General features: G+C 22.2%; 1 protein-coding gene across 3 annotated transcripts in view; it reads right to left on the minus strand.

Moving 5' to 3' along the window:
* Nucleotides 1-326: 326 nt before the first annotated feature.
* LOC100863386 (low-density lipoprotein receptor) overlaps nt 327-21,409 on the minus strand; it is a 91,114-nt gene continuing 70,031 nt past the window's right edge. For all 3 annotated transcript variants that reach the window (XM_012484878.3, XM_012484886.3, XM_003689813.4), the window contains 9 exons: nt 15,951-16,183; nt 8,510-8,714; nt 4,210-4,521; nt 3,598-3,898; nt 3,222-3,513; nt 2,257-2,737; nt 1,845-1,931; nt 1,269-1,537; nt 327-1,192 (listed from right to left, as the gene is read on the minus strand). In XM_012484878.3, coding sequence (XP_012340332.1) covers nt 1,148-1,192; nt 1,269-1,537; nt 1,845-1,931; nt 2,257-2,737; nt 3,222-3,513; nt 3,598-3,898; nt 4,210-4,521; nt 8,510-8,714; nt 15,951-16,183 — 2,225 coding nt within the window. In that variant the 3' untranslated portion in view covers nt 327-1,147. The remainder of the gene's footprint in view (nt 1,193-1,268; nt 1,538-1,844; nt 1,932-2,256; nt 2,738-3,221; nt 3,514-3,597; nt 3,899-4,209; nt 4,522-8,509; nt 8,715-15,950; nt 16,184-21,409) is intronic.

Here is a 21,409-nt window from a genome sequence, read left to right on the forward strand (position 1 = left end):
ATTGGATAATTTAATAATCTGAAATTCAAATTGATTCAAATATCATTACAATTTTGGATTCTCTTGTGTATAAAAATAATTAAAAAAGCAATTGTGTATATAAAAACATATTCAACCTTTCTAATTCGAAATGTTATAGAAATGTATTTTGATTTGTTTCTATGGATTTTGATACGGCAGGTTGAATGAAATATAATGATTCATTTATGATTTTAAATAAAATATTGTATAATCATTATAACTCCTATAATCATATATTCCAAATATTGTGGAATTTGCTATAATTTGTCTGAGGTAAGTTTCTATTAAATAACTAATTATATAGATTTCAATTTGCATAATTAAATTTTTTTTTTAAATAATATAAAAATGTTACATAATTACATTACTCGATATTTATGTATATTATCTTATATTGAAATTCATTTGAAATAATCAATTGTAAAATATAAAAAAATGTCAATATATTTATTTTCATCGGCTCTGCTACACAAGCAACATTGCAATACAATACTGTTGTGCACTCAGCTGAGCGTTCTCGCTCTTTCGTCATCTCGCTCTATCTAATAAAAACTTATATAAAATGCTTATAACTCTTTAATTAAGTCTTATCGGACATATGTGTATATGAACTTTTTTTATCGTTTTGATGTCTAGAATCCACCCTTCAAAGGTGTCCCATATTTTTTTAAACACCCTGTGTATATATATATATATGTATATATATATATATATATAACATGTTATAACATAATGTTATTGCATATATCAAAAGAAAATAAGATTTTATCGTATTTTCTAATTATCGTATCTAATTATCCAAAAACTGACGCTTAAATGTTTATTTGACAACAATAGTAATCAATATCAAGTATTTCTCCCTTTATGCCTTGAAGCAAATCTAAATGCTGCACATACATATAATGATAATTGAATGACAAGATGCACGAATTTATAAAGAAATAGAGAACAATACAAAAAATAAACATAATCACAGCTGAGTTGGCAGGCGGATGGGCAAATACAGGCATATTATTGAACAGGCCTACTCGACATGTGTTTTTTGCTTTTTTAATATATCATTTTATATTATTTGGTCGATATATTTCAATAGCCTGTTGAGCCCATTTCATTGACAAATTCATTCTTAAACGTAATCATTAGTTCCAGGACTCGTTAAAGGTTCCTGAGCCTATTAAAATTAAATAAAAAAATTATGATATACATGATTTTGTTTAACAAAATAATACATTAGACACAGTAATTACCTCTTCTCCAACTGTAGCAGTAGGGAGTGGAAACCTATTTTTTTCAAGACTAAATTGATCTTCTGTGGTTTTTCTATACACAGGATTATCAAAGTTCATACTCGTTACATTACGATGAAGATAGTGCCTATAACATAATACTGCTACTAATGCGAGAAGTAATAATCCTAAGGACGTCACACCTATCACTATGCCAGCGACTAAACCAGGATCTGTTGATTCAGATGTCAAACCATCTTCCTCATCTCCATCTATTGAATGTATCGAATCTAAAATAAATTATTTGATGAAATAAGAGAAACAAAGATATACATAATATAGATATACATAATAGTATACATAATTAATTTAAAAAAACTATAATTATAAAAACTTTTATTATATATACATATATGTATATAAAATTACTTTTAAGAACTTTAATAATTTAGAAAATTTATATGTATCTCGCATAATAAATGGATTATATTATCATTATATACGATACATAACATTAAATCAAAATCAAAACTTTTTGATCAAATATAATAAAATCGTATCGTAAAAGAAAATTCAAAAAAGTGCAAATATACTTACGAATAGTCGTAGTTGTAATATTGAGAAGTTCAAGTCTCTTGAATGGTTTATTAATTTCTTGTGTTGTAGGTGCTACAGTTGTACTTACTGGATATTCCATATTCATGCAACATCGATGCAAAATAATTATAATAAATAATAAAAAACATAAAATATAAATATAATAATTGTATGATTTAAAAATTAAAAAAAAGAATGTTCAAAATGCAATTCAATAACAAAAAAAAATTTTAAACATGCTTTCTATTAACATTTTATATTTATATTTAAAGCATTGAATTCTTTTATTATAATATAGCATGCAATATTCTAATTTTGATTTTTTTTTTTATTGATTTCAATCAATAAATACATATTAAACCAATGCATATAATTTATTTAAAAATAATTAATATTATAAGTCATAGTTTACCTTTTTCCACACACATTAAACCATCAGGTAATAATTTTAGGCCATCCGGACAAGCACAACTAAGAAGAGGTGATTTAGAATTAATTCTTGGTGCTGGTAAACATAAATGACTACAATGGCCATTTACTGCCTGACACTGATTCATTCCATCTGGCTGTCTATATGGATGATACACATGAACAACCATTGGATATTTAAGAGCTCGAAGCGACATAACAGCTTCAACTGATTGACCAGTGAACTTATTTGCTTTAAATATTGCTTCCTTGTCCCAGTCAGTCCAATAAACATAATCTTCAAATGTTGTAATACTGAAGGGATGTCTCAATACTTCCGGAGAATATAGAATTGTTCGGATACCTGTACCATCATAATTACAAGATCCAATTATATACAATTTCGCATCTACCCAATATATTTTTTTGCCAATTAAGTCCAAAGTCAACCCATTAGGCCACTGTACATCATTATCAACTATCACCTGCAAATAAATATTTTGCAATTTTATTTTTAAATCAAAAATTTTATTCTTAAATCAGTAATTATTTTAAAACTATAATTATATCAAAATTAATATAATAATATAAGAAAAAATGAATTTTTTTAAATGAAAGAAAATTATCTATAAATTTTTTCATCTATTAATACTTCTTATTCATTAATACTAATCCTATTATCTTAATATTAAACTTATTCACAATTTCTTTATTTATTAATATTCTTTATTTATAATACTAATTAACATATTATTTTAATAATTTTAATTTTAAAAAATTGTTTTATAAATATGCAAAGTTAAAAATGTATATTTTTGATGAAATAAAAATACTTATTAATCATTCAATTTATTATTATTAATTTTTCAGATTATAATTCTGATTGAAATTGTTAAAAAGAAACTCTGCTTTTTAAGAAAATTATTTTAAAATTCATTCTTTCTAATTCCAATTTTATTATAGATCTACCGTTCGATGAGATCCATCCATGCCCGCTTTTTCGATACGAGCTTCATCGCTCCAATCAGTCCAAAACATCCAACCCTCCAATGGATTCAAAGCTATTGCTCTTGGTTCTTGTATGTGATCTTGAATCAAAGTTTTTCTCATATTGCCTTCAAAATTAGCCAATTCTATGGTGTTTTTTTTAGAATCAGTCCAATAGATATGACTATATATCCAATCAACAGCTAATCCGTCTGATGTTGTCAAACCATCATCAATTACAACTGTACGCTCATTTCCTTCATCTATTGGAGCTCTAGATAGCAAAATATAATAAGAAATACATATGAAACATAGAAAGAATTGAAAAATTCTGAAAATATCGATCACGATTGCTTACTTATAGATTTTTTTTTCACTACTATCGCTCCAGAAGATCATACCCGTACGAAAAACGAAATCCAAGGCTGCTGCCATTTTCGTATCTTTCACTATACTTGTCATCTCCAGACGATCCAATGCTACTTTTCTTATATCATGTCTTCTGGTAAAAAGAAGACTAGCATGACCTTCTGCCGCCTTACAACGTGTATGATTGCTAGGATCCTTAAGATAACCCGCGGCACAGCTACATTTAAAACTGCCTTTTTCGTTCAAACAGAATTGAGAACAAGTACCTGGTTCTAAACATTCGTCTATGTCTAAAATAAGAAATATTTTATATTATATATATATATTAAGAAAAAAATATTTATATATATAATATTTTCATTATTAAAAATTTTATTACTATATAAAAATAATTTTGCTTAAAAATGGAAAACATTTATTAATTAATCATTCATTATATTAATTATTTCAATTTTTATTATCATATAAATATGGATTATATTTTTTAATAAATTAAATAAATAATTATATGTACAAACAAATTAATAATTAATAAAAATGATTTATCGATATAATAGATATAATTTTAGTAATAATGAGGATATTATTAAAAATATATTACCATCACAAGTTCGATTATCAATTAATCTATATCCTGCACTGCAATCGCATCGAAAACCAATAGGCAAATCGATACAAATTTGCGAACACCCGCCGTTGTTTTTTAAGCACTCATTTACACCACAAAGCTTCTCATTTTCGTCTTCCCAATTAATACAATCGCGATTCTTATTACATACACTAGAAAGAGAAATACATGATCCTTCGCTACATTCGAATTGTGTCGATGGATCGCAACCAATAGCTTTGGTCGTGCAATTTTTCTCATCGCTACCATCTGCACACTCTATTTTACCGTTACAATATAAATGACCTGAAAATGTTTAAATTTAAATAATTAATATTCAATATTAATATTTAAATTTTATAATTTTATATATAATATTTTTTAATATATTTTAAATAAATGATATTCAAGATATATTATATGAATTGATATTTTGATGAATTGATTTTTTTCTGGTTGGATTCTTTTTTAGTAAGTTGGATTAATTATCAATTATATAATATATCTTATGAATATTGAAAAAAATTTATTCGATTTATTTTTTCATATAAAATTATTTTCTTCAAGATTATATCATCATCCGCAAGATATATTTATTTAATTACATTTAATATTTAAATGAAATTTGAAATAAAATTTTATAGTTATATTTGAATGGTATATACTTGAAATATATAATTATTTTATAGTTATATATTTCATTTGAAATTAAATGTATTGTAGAATGCGATAATCTTTAGATAAGATAGCGATTTATAGAACACAATCGATTTATTTTGATTTTTAATTATTTTTGATAATATATTGTTTATTGCAAAATATATTAATTGTTGATTTTGTATAAAAATTAATTTAATTAAAAAAATCATATAAAAATCAAAAATAATATGTAATATAAAAATTGTTATATATTATATATTATATAGAGTTTTATTGCTATAATATTCTCAAAACATTTTATATACATTTTAAATTAGAATTTACTAACATTTTACTAAAAAGTAATTTTTTCAAAATGCAATGTATTAATCTAATATTTAGAAATTATGTTTATATTTGTATGATGAAATATTATTGTGCAATTATTGAAAAAAAAAATAACTCTCTGTTTTTAGATAATTTTTTTTTTTTTGATTTTTTACATAATTCATCTGTTTAGACAAATGAACATATGGTATATAGACATGGACAAATGCTTAGGATGATGCTGCAGGAATAATGCAGTTTGTCAATGAGAATTTCTGTAAATTGTCTTGCATATTTGGAAGTTTTCACTTATACTGGATATATCAATATGGTCTTAATAGCTTTATAGCCAATCCCATCGGCAATTAACATCAATTTACAAAAGGGAAAACATTGCAAACAAATACGGAATAACTTCTTAGTAAACAATGGATTTATAGATTTATGAGCGTCGTAGCCCTTCAGAGTCATTATAGAGAACTTTCTTTGGACCGGGATATCGCTCAACAAGGCATATCAAGCTTGGGAGAAAACCCTTATAAACGGGGCGAGAATCTCAAGGAAATTAGTCAGTTACGCGGATTCAAGAACTATTCGCACATCCTTTTCACCATGGAGAAAGAACTCAAGAACTATTTCAACACAAGAACTACCAAGAACTCACGAACTCATCGAACTTGTATCTTCGTACTCTGTGATACTGTGAACTATCACATACACAGAAATTTTACCACGTTTGAAGTGAATCGAACATACTTAACAACGAACTTTGTAATAATAATTTCTTAACTAAATTCCGTAGCTCCACGAATAGCTTGAAGCTAACATCATCATAAAAATATTTATTTAATTTAATCTAAATGTCATTCCAAATTGCATTTTCTTAAATGAAGAACAATGATCAAAATAATGATTAAAACAATAATTTGATTGAACGATTATAACAAAATGTTAATAAATTTATGAAATCCGAACTTAATATAAAAATTTCTATAACAGAGATAACAGATACATTAGTAAATCAGATTAATTCAATATCCAGTATCTCAATGGATACAATTCAGCAAATCAGAAATTCTTATTTTAATATCTCCCGAAAACATTGATAATAGAAGTATCAATAAAATAAATTCTATCTACAATTGAAAGAATTTCAAACAAAAAAAGGAACAAAACATTTAAAAGAATTAAACAGATAGAAAATAGTTAATATATTTTTTGGTGGAAATTTTTAGATTTTTCAAAAATATAAGCAAATGATGACATTCTTGGAGAAAAAGATAAATATTATATTATAAATAAATATATAAATAAATGCATGAGATGTAGGGAATATTACAAAACAAGATTGGATCCATTGTTTGATTTATAAAAAGAATGATTTCACGAAAGATATTTAGAAATTTTGAAATATATGTAAACAATATGGAAATGTTTTATGCAAAAAAAGAAAATTTTTCATTTTATTAAACTTGTATTTTCTATCTGAACCATTACATCCTAAAACAAGATATCATCTCACTGATATCTTACGTACATTCTATGTAAGATGATCTTGATTTATACAATTCAATTATATTTTTTTTTTAAATTTATGGTTATTTTTTCTTTTGTTTTTTTAATTAATATTATAAATTTATATGTATTGCAAATATATATTTTTTATATCAGTTAAATTTTTGGTGTATTAATTATTTTAAAAAGATCTAGATATGTCACTTGGACTTATATAATAACTTTATAAAATAAAATATACAGTGTACATTTAGGTACATTTTAAGTAAAATATATCTTATTTTACATAAATATAATAATAGTTGAAATTTAAATTGTAGAATCATTAATTTTTTATTTATTTTGTTATCTATCGTTATTTTTAACAAGTAGAATCAAAAAATATAATTTTAATAATTAATTTAATATAATTTTAAAAATTCATGATATGAATAATATAAATGTTTAAATGCAATAAATGATATAAAGATATGAATATATAAATATAATATAATTCATGTTGATGAGGCTTATCCTACGAATATTTCATACTTACAACAAATAGGATACATGAAAGAGAGTTGATAAAATCTAATATAATCTAATCTTCAATTTTAATTACTAATTATTTTAATTAATTATTTTTTTAACAAATAAAAATTTAATCAATAATTATATATATATATATATATATATATATATATATATTATTTAGAAAAAAAATAGAATCTACATTATAAGAATTTGTGTAAAATAGTTATTCATAATTATAAATAAATTCCGAATAAATAAATATTTATCTAATTTCTAATTCGTTTAATTATAATGTGATGAAATGAAAAATAATAATAAAAAAAAATAGATAAAAAAATTGATAGTTTTCTAAAATGAATTTTATTGTTTAATTACTTAATTAAATACTCTAAAGTAAATATTTTGAAATAAAAATTTTTTTGCTCTTTTTTTTTCAAAAGTAAGTGCAAAAGTAAGTGCATATTATAATTCGTAATATGTATTCTGTTAAATGGAAAGTTTTAAATATATAATTCCTTCTTTATAATTTTTTCCTTTCCTTTTAATTATTTTTCTATTTTATTTCATAAATAAATGTAGTATATTGTATTATATAATTATATATATAATATTTATATATAAATTTTAAAAATATTTTGAAAAATCATTAATATAACATTAATGAAATAGGAGACATTTTTCAATAAAAAAATATATAATGCATAAAAATTTCTCATTCTATGATTCAAAAAAAAGAATTAAATTTATAAATTTTTCTTCTCTAAATTTATTCGATTTATTTATTTAAAATTATTTAAATTGAAAAAAGTTCAAAATTTATGAAAAATAACATTATTTAAAATTACTCATTTTCAATCAACAAAATTTTTGCAAACACGTATGAAGAATTAAATATTGAAGAATTTTTATAAAGAATTCAAAAGAGTTGAAAAAAAAATGCAAAATATTGATTTATGATAATAGAAAATAACAGATATTAAATTAAAATACATTATAATATAATAAATAAATTCTGAAAACATCACATAACAATAAATAGATATTTAATATATAATAAGAATATAAAAACTTTTTATTTTAACTCACTTTTAATTTACTATTAATCTATAATTTATGATGATCCATAAGTAAGATTTTTATTTATTTTTTTTTTTTAATGTTCTGAATTTACATATTTCTTATATATATCTTATATATTTGATATATATTTTATATATCTTATATATTTGATATATCTATATAGAATAGATATAGATAAATTTACAGAAAAAAGTTTTGATTAAGTTTTCTTTTAAATTACCTGATATACAATTGCGGATATGCTGACATTGAAATTGATCTGGTCTACATGTAAAATTATGGCACACTTTAGGCAACTCATCAGCTCCATTGGGACAATCCTTTTCTTTGTCGCATACCCAGCTTTCATGTATGCACGAGAAATCGTCGCCACAATCAAACTCTCCTTTTTTATTGCAATGAACATGACGTTCTCCATCTGCATACTAAAAAGATTTCATAAATTTTTTATTTTATGTAATTTTTTACATTTTAAGAATTGATTTTTTCTTCAGTTTTATTATTATTATTATTATTATTATTTTATTCTTTATTATTATTTATTATTATTTATAAATTTTTTGATATAGAAACACAGCTATAAAAATTAATAAATGCGAAAGAGAATATTGTTTTCATAAATAAGATAATAGGATACAATGATCTTTTTTCAGTTTCGAAATTTTTAAACAATAGTTGAAATAAGAAGAAAATTATTAAAAAATTGATTAAAAAAAATGAATATAATTTTATAAATACGAATATTAATTAAAAAAATAACTAAATAAAAAAAATAATTAAATAAAAAAGGATGAAATCATTCCATTATTGAAATTTTTATATTAAAAAGTTATATTTAAAAGTATAATATTAAATTAATAGCCTTTATTTTTTTTTCATTTATTTGACAATAACAATTAATGAATATAGAATAGTTGTAAAAATTAATTGATATAAAAACGGACATAATTTCAGAAATACTAATATCACTCAATAAAGATGAGATTATCTATATGAAATCTATATTAAAATTTACAAATCTTAAGGTTTTACATTTTTAAATATTTAAATATTCTATTTATACCATTTTACAATTCAAATGAAAAAAAATATATATACTGAAAAAAAAAGTTGAAAATTTGAATAATTATTCAAAAAAATGGAGCTTCAAATTGTAAAATAGAAAAAAAAATTTTTCTTTTATTATGAGAAATTAATACAGTATAATATATAGTATTATAATTTGTTCAATATTAAATTTATTATTTAAACAATGTTATTCATGTAATTAAGCAAAAATACATTTATCAGTAAGTATAATATTATAAGTCTAATATTTTATATTTTTTGATAATGAAAAAATACAAATGAAAAGATTTAAAATTAAATATTTTTTTTATATTAAGTTTTTATAATTCAGGAATTAAAAATGAATAAATAAAATTTTACTGTTATAATATACAAATATATACAGAATATAAAAGTATAATATTTTATATTTTTTGATAATGATGAAAAAATACAAATGAAAAGATTTAAAATTAAATGTTTTTTTTATATTAAGTTTTTATAATTCAGGAATTAAAAATGAATAAATAAAATTTTACTAGTTATAATATGCAAATATATACAGAATATTAATATATTCGTGAGACATACTTTGAATAACTTGAACTTTCGATTCCATCAAAATTGATTGACAAAAATATCGTTTAAGATTTTATTACATTATAATTTTATAAATTCATATTAGATAAAACGATGCGAAAACAAAATACGACATAATGGACACAGAATGATTTTTCTCTGTTTCCTTTTCGCTTTATCTAATGCAAATTTAATTAATTATAAATACCGATTTGTATTTACTTTACGTATTTACTTTTGTATTTCTAGAATAAATTGTATTTATTGTATTTATATGTGTAAGTTTATATGATGCGATTCATATTTTGTATATTTGTGAATCTGATATTACTGGACATAATCATTGGTTTTGTATTGTCCTTTTTCCTTTTTGAACCACTATGAATGAACTCAGTGTAATAAAACAAAGGCATCGGTACCGACCTATATCTATATATAAATAACATAGTCTTATTTCTTTTATTAAATATATTCTTTTTTATATCTTCTTTATATATTAATTAAATCATTTCTCAATCTATTTGTTAAGGCTCGTGAAATGGTCGAGTCCTGTTTTACTTTCAACAATTCGAATACCTGCCAAACAGTAGTCTAACAGGAATTTATGAACGGTAATTTATGGTTTTCATAACATTTTCCAGATCTTAGTTTGAACAGATACTACAGCAGCGACCACTTCACAAACTGCATTTGCGCGCTATGTGATAGGCCACTATGATGGAAATGAAAGTAAAGATCCTGATTTCCACGCATTGCGGCGCGACCCCGCGAAGGACCATCCTTCGAAACCGCCCTTCGACGCGATGATTGGTCCCTCTAACCCATTGGCCCCTCTGTGTGCATTTTCACGAAATGCAAGGATTGGAGGAAAAACCAAGATTCACGGTTTGAGTAGTCGAACTAGAGCGGTCATAGAAGATAGTAGTCGAATTAGAACGTCATAGAGGACATTAATCGCACTAGAATAAGCATAGAAGACAGATAGATTTCGACAACGATATCAAAGAACAGTTAGAATCGCACAGTTAGCCGCAAAGAATTAAAGTATCACCATTCGTTCACACAGAGCTCATAAGATAAACGATTATATAGTTCCTACGGTAATAAGTGGTCCTTCAAGCAGTAATATCAGTTTAGGCACCCCATTTGTGCAATATTCAAAATCGCACTCGCTTACGGCTTTAACACTATTTTCTAATAAATTATGGGCCCATGTTTATGTGTTATCATGTTGTGAATTTGATACTTGAAAAAAATAATAAATTAAAATACTGCTGTGAAATTTTGTGATTCAATGTAAAGGTATATTTTGTGCTTGTTAAAATTAAAAATTAAAAATAAAATAAAAATAAAATAAAAATGGCTAAAGCAAAACTATATTAGCTTCATTGTTTTAGTGGACAAAACTATCAGCTGTGGAAACGGTAAATGGAAGTTTATATGATGAAAAATAAACTGAAAATGTATATCAGTAGTTCGATTCCCAGACTTGAAAATAAAGCATATGCTGCATTATGGATTCAAAAGGATGCTGATTCAAGCTTTTTTGAGGGTTTTGAATTAAATCAAGATATTTATCGAATTATTTTACTGATGCATAGATAGGCAAAATTGTATAATATATGTATATGCTGAGAAAAGTGATCAATCAATATAAGTATTTTTTAATCAATTTATAAATGCAAAAATAAATCCGAAAAAATTCGCTGTAAATCACATTTCAAAAATAGTTTCGTCACAAAAATATAGATCCGGAAGAAAAAGATGCTGTTATCATTGTAAAAATTCTATTAACAGCAAAATATAATAATGGCTGTGATATGCTATCACAAGCGGAACAGAATATTGAGTAATTAATAGATTATTTAATAAACGAAGAAATGCTGTTAAAAATATGAGACATATAAATATCCTGTGAGGGGAAGGAAGAAACGAAAGAATTATATTCCTGTGATTCTCGTGATTTTCGTGGTTCTGATATAAATAAAAATAAGAAATAACATGTCATTTTTATAAAAAAAACCTGGATATTAAGTTCTGATATTAACTTCTGATTGTGCAGAAAAAGGTATGTGGAAAACAACAATCCTTGGTAGCTCAAAAGAACAAGAAAAAAAAAACAAAAATATTAAATATTTTGATTCTGCTGAATTATTTAACATAGAACATGTTTCTTAAATGAAAGACATATGTTTAGTTTATCGACTCGGATGCTATAAAACACATGTCTTTCGGGAAAAAATTCAAAAATATGAAAATGTATATGTAGAAAATACATATTCACATGGGCAATGATAATACATTATATGTTAAAAGTAAAGACAATGTTGAAGTAGTAAATATTGATGGAACGTATACGAGTCATATAATCAATGAAATATTATATGTGCCGCAATTAGAAAAGAATTTGTTATTGATTGGATGTATTTCTGGAAAAGACATGAGAGTTATTTTTGAAGATAATAAACAAAATGTAAATTTTTATAAAAACAATTAATTGTCAAGGGAGATAAACTTGATAACAGACTATATAAATTAAATTTTACAATAAACAACACTCGTGGAAAAAATAAATGTATTGATGAATGTTGCACCAGAACAGTGGCATAAAAAATTAAAACATGTAAATTTTAAAACGTTACGATATATGGTAATGTAAAATTCGAATTTACAAGATTTAAAGATCGATGGTATAATTAAAGATGATATTTTTTGTAAAGGATATATATATGCCAAGTAGCGCTAAATATCTTTTGCAAAAGGACAATTTGCCAAAGCCAAAAAACAGAAGAAGTGCCATATGCAATAAAATGAGTTAACTATTGGAAAATCGTATTATTTCTTATTATTGAAAGATGATTGTGCTATGTTTATTTCTTAAAATAGAATTCTTAATTATTTGAAATAGTTTTATGCTGATATGTAAAGCAAACGGATATAATATAAAAAGATTCAAAATTGATTGTGGAAAAGAATTTTGTAATAAATTAAAAAATTATTTACTTTCGAAAAACATTGAGACAATAATACTATGTGCAAAACGAATTTATCGAGAAACAGAATAGAACAATTGTCAAATTAATCTACGTTGCAAAAAGTAACCATTGTATTTATGAGTTGAGACTATGCAACAACTATGGCGTGTTTACGTTAAAAATCGAACAGTTACGAAAATATGAGAAAGATTAACACCGTATAAAAAATGGTATGGCAAAAAACAATTTGTAGTGTATGAATTTTCAGAAATTGATTATTATATTCATATAATAATTGATTATTATATTCATGTGTCAAAAGATCAAAGGAACAAGTGGCAGATTCAAAAAAATATTTGAAAATAGATTAGGATAGCAAAGAAAACAGTATTGATCCTGTTACGAAGAAATGATATTTTCAATGAGAAATATAAATGAATCTATAGAAATGATTAAGTTTAATAAGATTGATAACGAGATAGATAAAATGAATGAGCAGACGAATAATCGATAAGAATGAATCGATATCGAATATTGAAGAAAACAAAAAATCCTTGATTCAACGAGATCTTTATTTGTTTCATAGAAGAAGTTCGGTATTAAGAAAAGTTCATTCTGAAATAACATTTCTTGCTGTTAGTAAAACATAAATAGTCCAAGAAACATAAAAAGCAGAAGATTTAACTAAATGAATAAAAGTAATCAATAAACAACTTGAAGAAAATAAAACATAAATTTTAACATAAAACATAATTCCAAGACTATGCAATGTTAATTATGTTAATTATTAGATTTAAAAAATATATATATAAAATAGATGAAACAATTTGTAAATACAAGATTAGACTCGTCGTTAGAAGCTATGCACAAAAAAATGATATTGATTATAAAAAACTGATTTTCTCCGATCATAAAATATGACACTATTAGATTGGTATTGTCCATCATTGCTATAATGAATGAAGAGATAGAAATGACAATTTAACATGAAGACTGCATTTCTGTATGGTAATTTAGAAGAAACTATTTATATGGAACAACTAATTGATCTCGAGCTAGATGATATTTATTTGTTTATTAAGAAAGTATGTATTTATTTATTAAGAAAAAGCTTGTGGAAACGGAAAATAAACATTAAGACAATGGATTAAAAAATCAATGAATTTATGTGTACAGTACAGTACAGTTTATTACAATCTAAAACTGACGCCTATATATTATTTGATTTCTTTAAGTTTTAATTATGTATTTTGATAATGGTATAATCTGATTGTGATAATCGTTTAAAAATGAATGATTTACTTTCAAATTTCAACAGTAAAATATTCAAAATAAAATATTCTAAGGCTAAATATTTCTTCTATATTTCTTCTATTATCAGAATGCAAATAGAAAAAAATAAAGAATTCTAAAGTGTTTCAAAAGATTTATATGGAAAAAATATTATGTAAATTTAATCATACACATTGTTTTTCGGTTGCAGTGCCTGCAGATCCTAATATTAATTTCAATAAGATTGCTGATACAAGAAATAATATGATTTGTATGAACGAATTTTTGCAGAGTAATTGTTTTCAAAATTTGTCATTATTATAATAATGCAATTATTTATTTTTACTTGCGAAAAAACATAGAATAAAAAAAATAGATATGTTATAATTGATTAGCCGATCTATTTATAAAAGCATTATCGAAGCAAAAATTTCAGAGTTTGGTAACTCAGAATAATATTAAAGAGATGTTGATAAAATATGATTTATTCGACATGAATGTATAATTTTACAAAGATATTTATAGAGAGAAAGTTGCGTTTATATGTGTAAGAATGCAATTTACATGTTTGGTATCACTAGACGTGATTGTTATTTTGATTTTATTTTATCTTTTCCTTCTTTTTGGACCATTGTGCTGTGCGATGCGACATATCGTGTGAGTGTTAGTATAATAAAACAAAGGCATGGACATGACCCACATAATTTGTATAACATAGATTATTTTTATTTCCTTTATTAATATATTTTTTTATTCTTTATATATTCTTTATTATTAATCAGATCTATCTACAATTTATTCCCTAATAAACTCAAAGTATGCTTCACGAATATGTTAATATTTTATATACCTATATAAATATGACGTAATGGAAGAAATGAAATAATATATATTATATAAACTTAGAATCTCTGAATAAATTATTACATTTAAAATATTAATCAAACATTAATTTATATTTTATTTTTACATGAAATTTTAATTTTAACTGTTTCAAATGATGCATATAGTATTAGAATTTTTTTAATGATTAAATTACGTTAATTATTAGGTCATTAATTTTAAATTAATTAAAAATTTTATAAATAAATTATACTTATATCTAGTAATGTTCAGATTTTAATAAAATATTTTTCATATTATATTTTTGAAAAATAATCTAAATAATCTAAAAAGTAAAATTAATATAAACTTTTAATAAATATAATAAATTATATAAAGAACTTTCATGAATTTTTAAAGTTAAATTTTTTTAAAAAAGAGAAGAAATTTTATATTTAAAAACTCTTTATTATTATATTTTAAAGAATAATTTTGAAACTATACACATAAGAATATCTTCTATCTTTAAATTAATAGACAATGTTGTATATTACTACGTTATTTTCATAATGTCATATTAGTAGTAACATTAATATTATAAATAATATAATTTATCTAATACTAAAATTTTATTTGCTTAATATTCTATTTAATAATTATTAAATAAAATATTTAGAAAAGAATAATTATAAAACAATTTTTTTATCTATTTTAAAATTTTCAATATTATTTATATTCAAAATTGTTCTTTTATTTAGATAACTGAAACAATAAAAGAATATAAAATATTAAAATGTAATTAATTATTACAACATATTAATTAACAAAATTTAATATCTAATCAATTCAAATGAAATTTAAAATAAATGTTATTATTTAAAAAATTTTAATCAAAGCAAAAATCTATAATACACATCGTAGTATGAGAAAAGTTTGTTAAAATAAAATAATTCATCTAGAATTTACCTTGCATCCAATTTCGTCACGTCTATCAGGACAATCGAAATCACCGTCACATTTCCATTGAGATGTTATACAATAATTATCCGAACAGGCGAATTCCGATGGGCTACAGGTTACTGGTTTGCAATCTTTTTCGTCGCTGCCATCCCCACAATCATCATCACTATCACATACCCACGTTTTCTGAATGCAATGCTTGTTTGCGCAAGTAAATTCATCGGATCGACAGGTATCATCTAAAGAAGACATGTTTTATGAGAATATATAATAAACATGATATAATAAAAACAATCACTTGCATTCAACGATCATTTATATTTTTTAATATAAGAGTTAAATTTAAGTATAGAATTTTAATAGAAATTTAAATAGAAATCGAAAGAAGCATTTTTCATTAGTTTCATTAGTTTAAATATCTTTGAATCAAATCTTTAGATAAAATATTGAATTAACTACTTTTTAGATTGCAATTAAATTCCCTTTGAAATTATTAATTTAGTAAAATTTCTTTTATATTATATTATCTCAATGAACCTTCTATTGTTTTTGTCATTAAGAAAAATAACCTTCAATTATTAAATTAATTATTATTGTTAAATTGTTTGACTTGAAGGAATAATCAACAAATTTTAATGAAAATATTTATATATTTTAACATTAAAATATTAAAATCACAAACTTTAATGAAAATATTTATTTTAATATTAAAATACGATATTGCTATTAATAAAATATATATATTATATTTTATGTTATTATTAAAAATAATATATATAATATAATATAAATAAATATTTATGTTATTATTTCCTGTATTTGTTTCATTTTTGACAAAGTTATATTTACAATATTTTTTTATTTTATTAAATCCTTTAAATGTTTTTTTTTTTATAATTATATTTTTTTGAATCAAAAACTAATTTAAAATAATAATTAACTTAAAATTTAGGAATATTATTATAAATATATACATGCATGTATTTCTGCATATAAGTATGCATATACAAGTACATATGTTATAAATATTTAAATAATTTTTAAGTTTTAAATAATTGAAGAATTATATGTGTATTATGGAAGAATTTACTCTATCTAATAGAAAAAATTCAGTATCTTATCATTTTTTAAATAAAATTTAATTATACACTAATTGGAATCATTTAAAATGTTTTATTCTAAAATCTTTTTCTCTAATAAACTTTAAAGAAATTGAAAATTTTTTTTTCTTATGAAGTATAAAGTATAATTATATGCAAATAAATTTTTTTCTTATTTGTCAGAATAATTTTAGAACGGAAAGAATTTTATTTTATAAAAAAGTCTAATGTAAGATAGAAATATTTATATTTTTGCAATTTGTTATGATTTCGTTATTTTAAAATATTATATTTTTCAATTTAATAAAATAAGTCCAATTTTTTATAATTTTATCTTTGTTTCTATAAAAATAAAGTTCTTCTTTAAAATTCAATGTTTTGTGAAAAATATAATGTAAATTATTAACATGCTTCTTTCGTTTATTTGTACATATGTTCAACTACAGAACCTTACAAAAGTTTTAGATCATCTAAAGTTATCATTAATAACTTTTCTATAAATAATTTTAAATAATATATTATTAATTATTTTCTAAACTATATATTTTAATAAATAAAAAATATTTTTATAGATAATATTAAAAATATAAATATATCTTTCATTTTTATCTTCAAAATTTTTATCATAATTTCTTTATCATTAAAATAAATAGTAATATTAAAATAAAACTTTATACATGAATTTTATAGAATACATATGAAATTATTTCAAATAAATTAAAAAAAAGATATATAATCCAATTTTAAAATATTGAAAACAAAATAGAAAAATAGTATATTCATAGAAAATTTATTCAACACTATTGTTAAACGATCATAATATATATATAATCTTTTAAAAGATAATATCAAAATTGAAATATCACAATATCTTTTTTATTTATAGAAATGAAAAATGGTTATATTTGATGAATGATCTAAAACTTTTGCATGTCATTGTAGATACTTTCTAACATTTTTTAAAGAAAAAAATTACTTAATATTTATTACTTAATAATTGTATAATATTTAAAAAAAAAAAACACATTATTTTCTACAAACACAAAAATATATACAATATTTTTATTCAAACATTCATACGACAAATATTAAAACAAAAATTCAGAATGGCATACATAAACATTGATTTTTCGTTCGTATACAATTTAATTTTTTTTTTCTTTTTTTTTTTACTATCACGTTTCATAAAGACTAGTCATGTAATAGAAGAAATAAATTTTTTAGCAATCGTGTAATTATCTTCTTGATCAACGACAAGCAAATATTATTGCTTGTTCGTTCATTACTTATAAATTAAAGATTCAAATTATAAGTATATAACTTTTAGTATGTGATTATTTCGATGAACGAACAAGAAATTGACTGTTTCAACTCACATAATATTAATCATTCCCATTGAAAAAAACTATGAAATTGTCTACAACAATAAGTATAATAAAAAAATTCATTATTTTCAACTCTTTATGATTTTTTGATATCAAATTTTTTGTTTCTAAAAATAATTTTTGAAAATAATTTTTGTAATTCAAATTTTATCATTTATTTTAAATTTTTTATTATTGCACTTTATTGTTCCATTTAATATTTTACTTAAATATTTCATAATTAATAAGATAATTTCAAATTACTATTCATATTTTGAATATATTTTTATGTTTTTCTAATCGATAATATATTTAAGCGATTGATTCCTTTCAAAAAATTTTATTCAATTAAATTATAACACAAACAAATATTTTTTATATATTAATCTTTTGTTAAAATAAATTAGATATTTGACTTTTCATTGTTTTTTTTTATTTTTATTAAGAATTAAAAATAATTTCAAACATTTAATTTAATAAATAATAACATGATGTAAGAGAAGTAAGAGCAATTTAAATATCCCAAAATTATTAAAGATCTGTTGAAGACAAGAATAATAATAATATATGATTCGACTAATCAATTATGGTTTATTTAAGAACAAATTAAAAAAAATTAAAATTGAAAACAAAATAAAATTTTGAATGGAATAGAATGTCATATCTAAAATATCGATATATGTATAAATAATATGAACAAATTGTATAAAAATGTGGGTAGATTCTAGACATTAAAACGAAAAAAAAAATTCATATGCACATAGATCCGATAAAACTTAATTAACGAGTTATAAGCATTTTAAGTTTATATTAGATAGAGCAAGATGGCGAAAGAGTGAGAACGCTTAACTGGGTACGCGGCAATACCGTATTGCAATGTCACTTGAGTAGTGGAGTCCCTCGATGAAAATAAATATACCGATATTTTTTTAAATACAATCGATTATTTCAAATAAATTTCAATATAAGAATACATATAAATATCGTATAATGTAACTATGCAACTATTTTTATATTATTTAAAAGAAAAATTTAATTATGCAAATTGAAATTTATGTAATTAGTTATTTAACAGAAACTTATCTCAGACAAATTACAGCAAATTCCACAATATTTAGAGTTATATGATGATTATACAATATTTCATTTAAAACCGTAGATAAATCGTTGTATTTCATTCTTATAATTATCGAAATATATACAAGCAAATCAAAAGACACTTCTATAAAATTTCGAATTAGATTGAATGTATTTTTACGCACAATTGTTTTTTTAATTATTTTCACAAGAAAATCCGAAATATTAATGATACTTGAATCAATTTAAATTTCAGATTATTAAATTATCCAATCAAATAATTGACAAATATTTATCATTTATTTCACTTGCACTAAATATTTTACATTCTTATGCAAAGACAAATAGTAGTCAATCTAGATATCACTTATTAATAATATGAATCAATATTACACATTAATATGACATATCCAAAAAAAAAATGCATACATATCACAATTGCTTTTTTTATATATGCTTGAATGAATATTTCAAATTCACTAGTCTTTTTTTTTTACACTTGTATTTCTAATGTACATTATATGACCTTTACGAATGAACTGAGTCCAGAATAAAGCAACACTATCTTAGCATAGAGAAAAATTGTTGACTTAAGTTTTCGTATTCTTATACTTAAAACCCACAAACATAACATTTGATTTCGAATATTACTATCTCATTTTTTCTTTCTATCGAGTCTTTTTTTTTTAATGCCCAGCATTCAATTGTTAGCAACGCTATTTCAATAATACATTGTCGCGTCGCGGAGTCAATTCAGAATTTGATGAAATAATACATACTTGAATATTTGTTTAAAATAAAATTTTAATTGTTTAAATTAATTTTCATATAAAATTAAATTGTACAATAATAAATAATAATCGAAATAATTTTATTCAAACAAATTAATGTGAATAGTGAATAAGCAAAAATCTAATATGCAATAGTAATATGAAAAAAAAAATACAATGTTTATATGATTTTTTTAGTAGATATAAGATAGTGACATTATTAATATTATATTAAAATATAGATATTGAATTTCAACTTTTCTGTTTAGTAATCTCATATCATAATAAAAAATATTGAATTTAAGTATAAGTAATAGGGAGAAAAATTTTTCAATTGATCTATGAATTTCAAATTGATTCAAATATCATTAATGACTTTCTTATACATGTGAGGATAAGCAAATTTATGTGTAAAAAATACATTCAATCTTTCTAATCTGAAATCTTATGGGAGTGTTCATTTACTCTTATAAATTTCAGTAAAAAGGCAAATTAAGTATCATACAATAATTCAATTATGAATTTAAATAATATGTTTATATCATAAAATGATTTATCTATAGATTTATATAAAGTGGTGCACATATGTTAATATTCTGGAATTTATTAAAACTTATTTGAGGTAAGTTTTTGTCAAATAAGAAGTTACATAAGATGTATCACATTACACTGAAGTTCATTTAAAATAATCAATTGTACATAAAAAAGTATCAATATATTTACTTTCATCGAGGGGTTCCGCTACGCAAACGACATTGCAATATGGTACTGCCACGCATCCAGCTGAGAGTTCTCACTCTTTCACCGTCTAATATTTTATCTAATATTTTATCTAATATTAATATAAACTTTAAATGCTTATAACTCTTTAATGAAGCCTTATCGAATATATGTGTATATGAACTTCCTTTTGATGTCTAAAATCCACCCTCCAAATGTATCCCACATTTTCATAAACATCTTATTATACATGTAGAAATTGAAAGATTAATTTTTTTTATTTTACATATTTTACATTATGTTATACGTATTGTAAATTTTTTTAATTTCAAAATTAATATTTTTTTCAAATATTGAAAAATATAAAAAATTTATTCTTATGGCTACTTTCTTTAACTTCTCCTATCACAGATAATTAATTGTGTAATAATAAT

The sequence above is a fragment of the Apis florea genome, unplaced genomic scaffold, assembly GCF_048593485.1.
Source record: "Apis florea isolate Af1SG1 unplaced genomic scaffold, ASM4859348v1 contig_3798_pilon, whole genome shotgun sequence".
Taxonomy (NCBI): domain Eukaryota; kingdom Metazoa; phylum Arthropoda; class Insecta; order Hymenoptera; family Apidae; genus Apis; species Apis florea.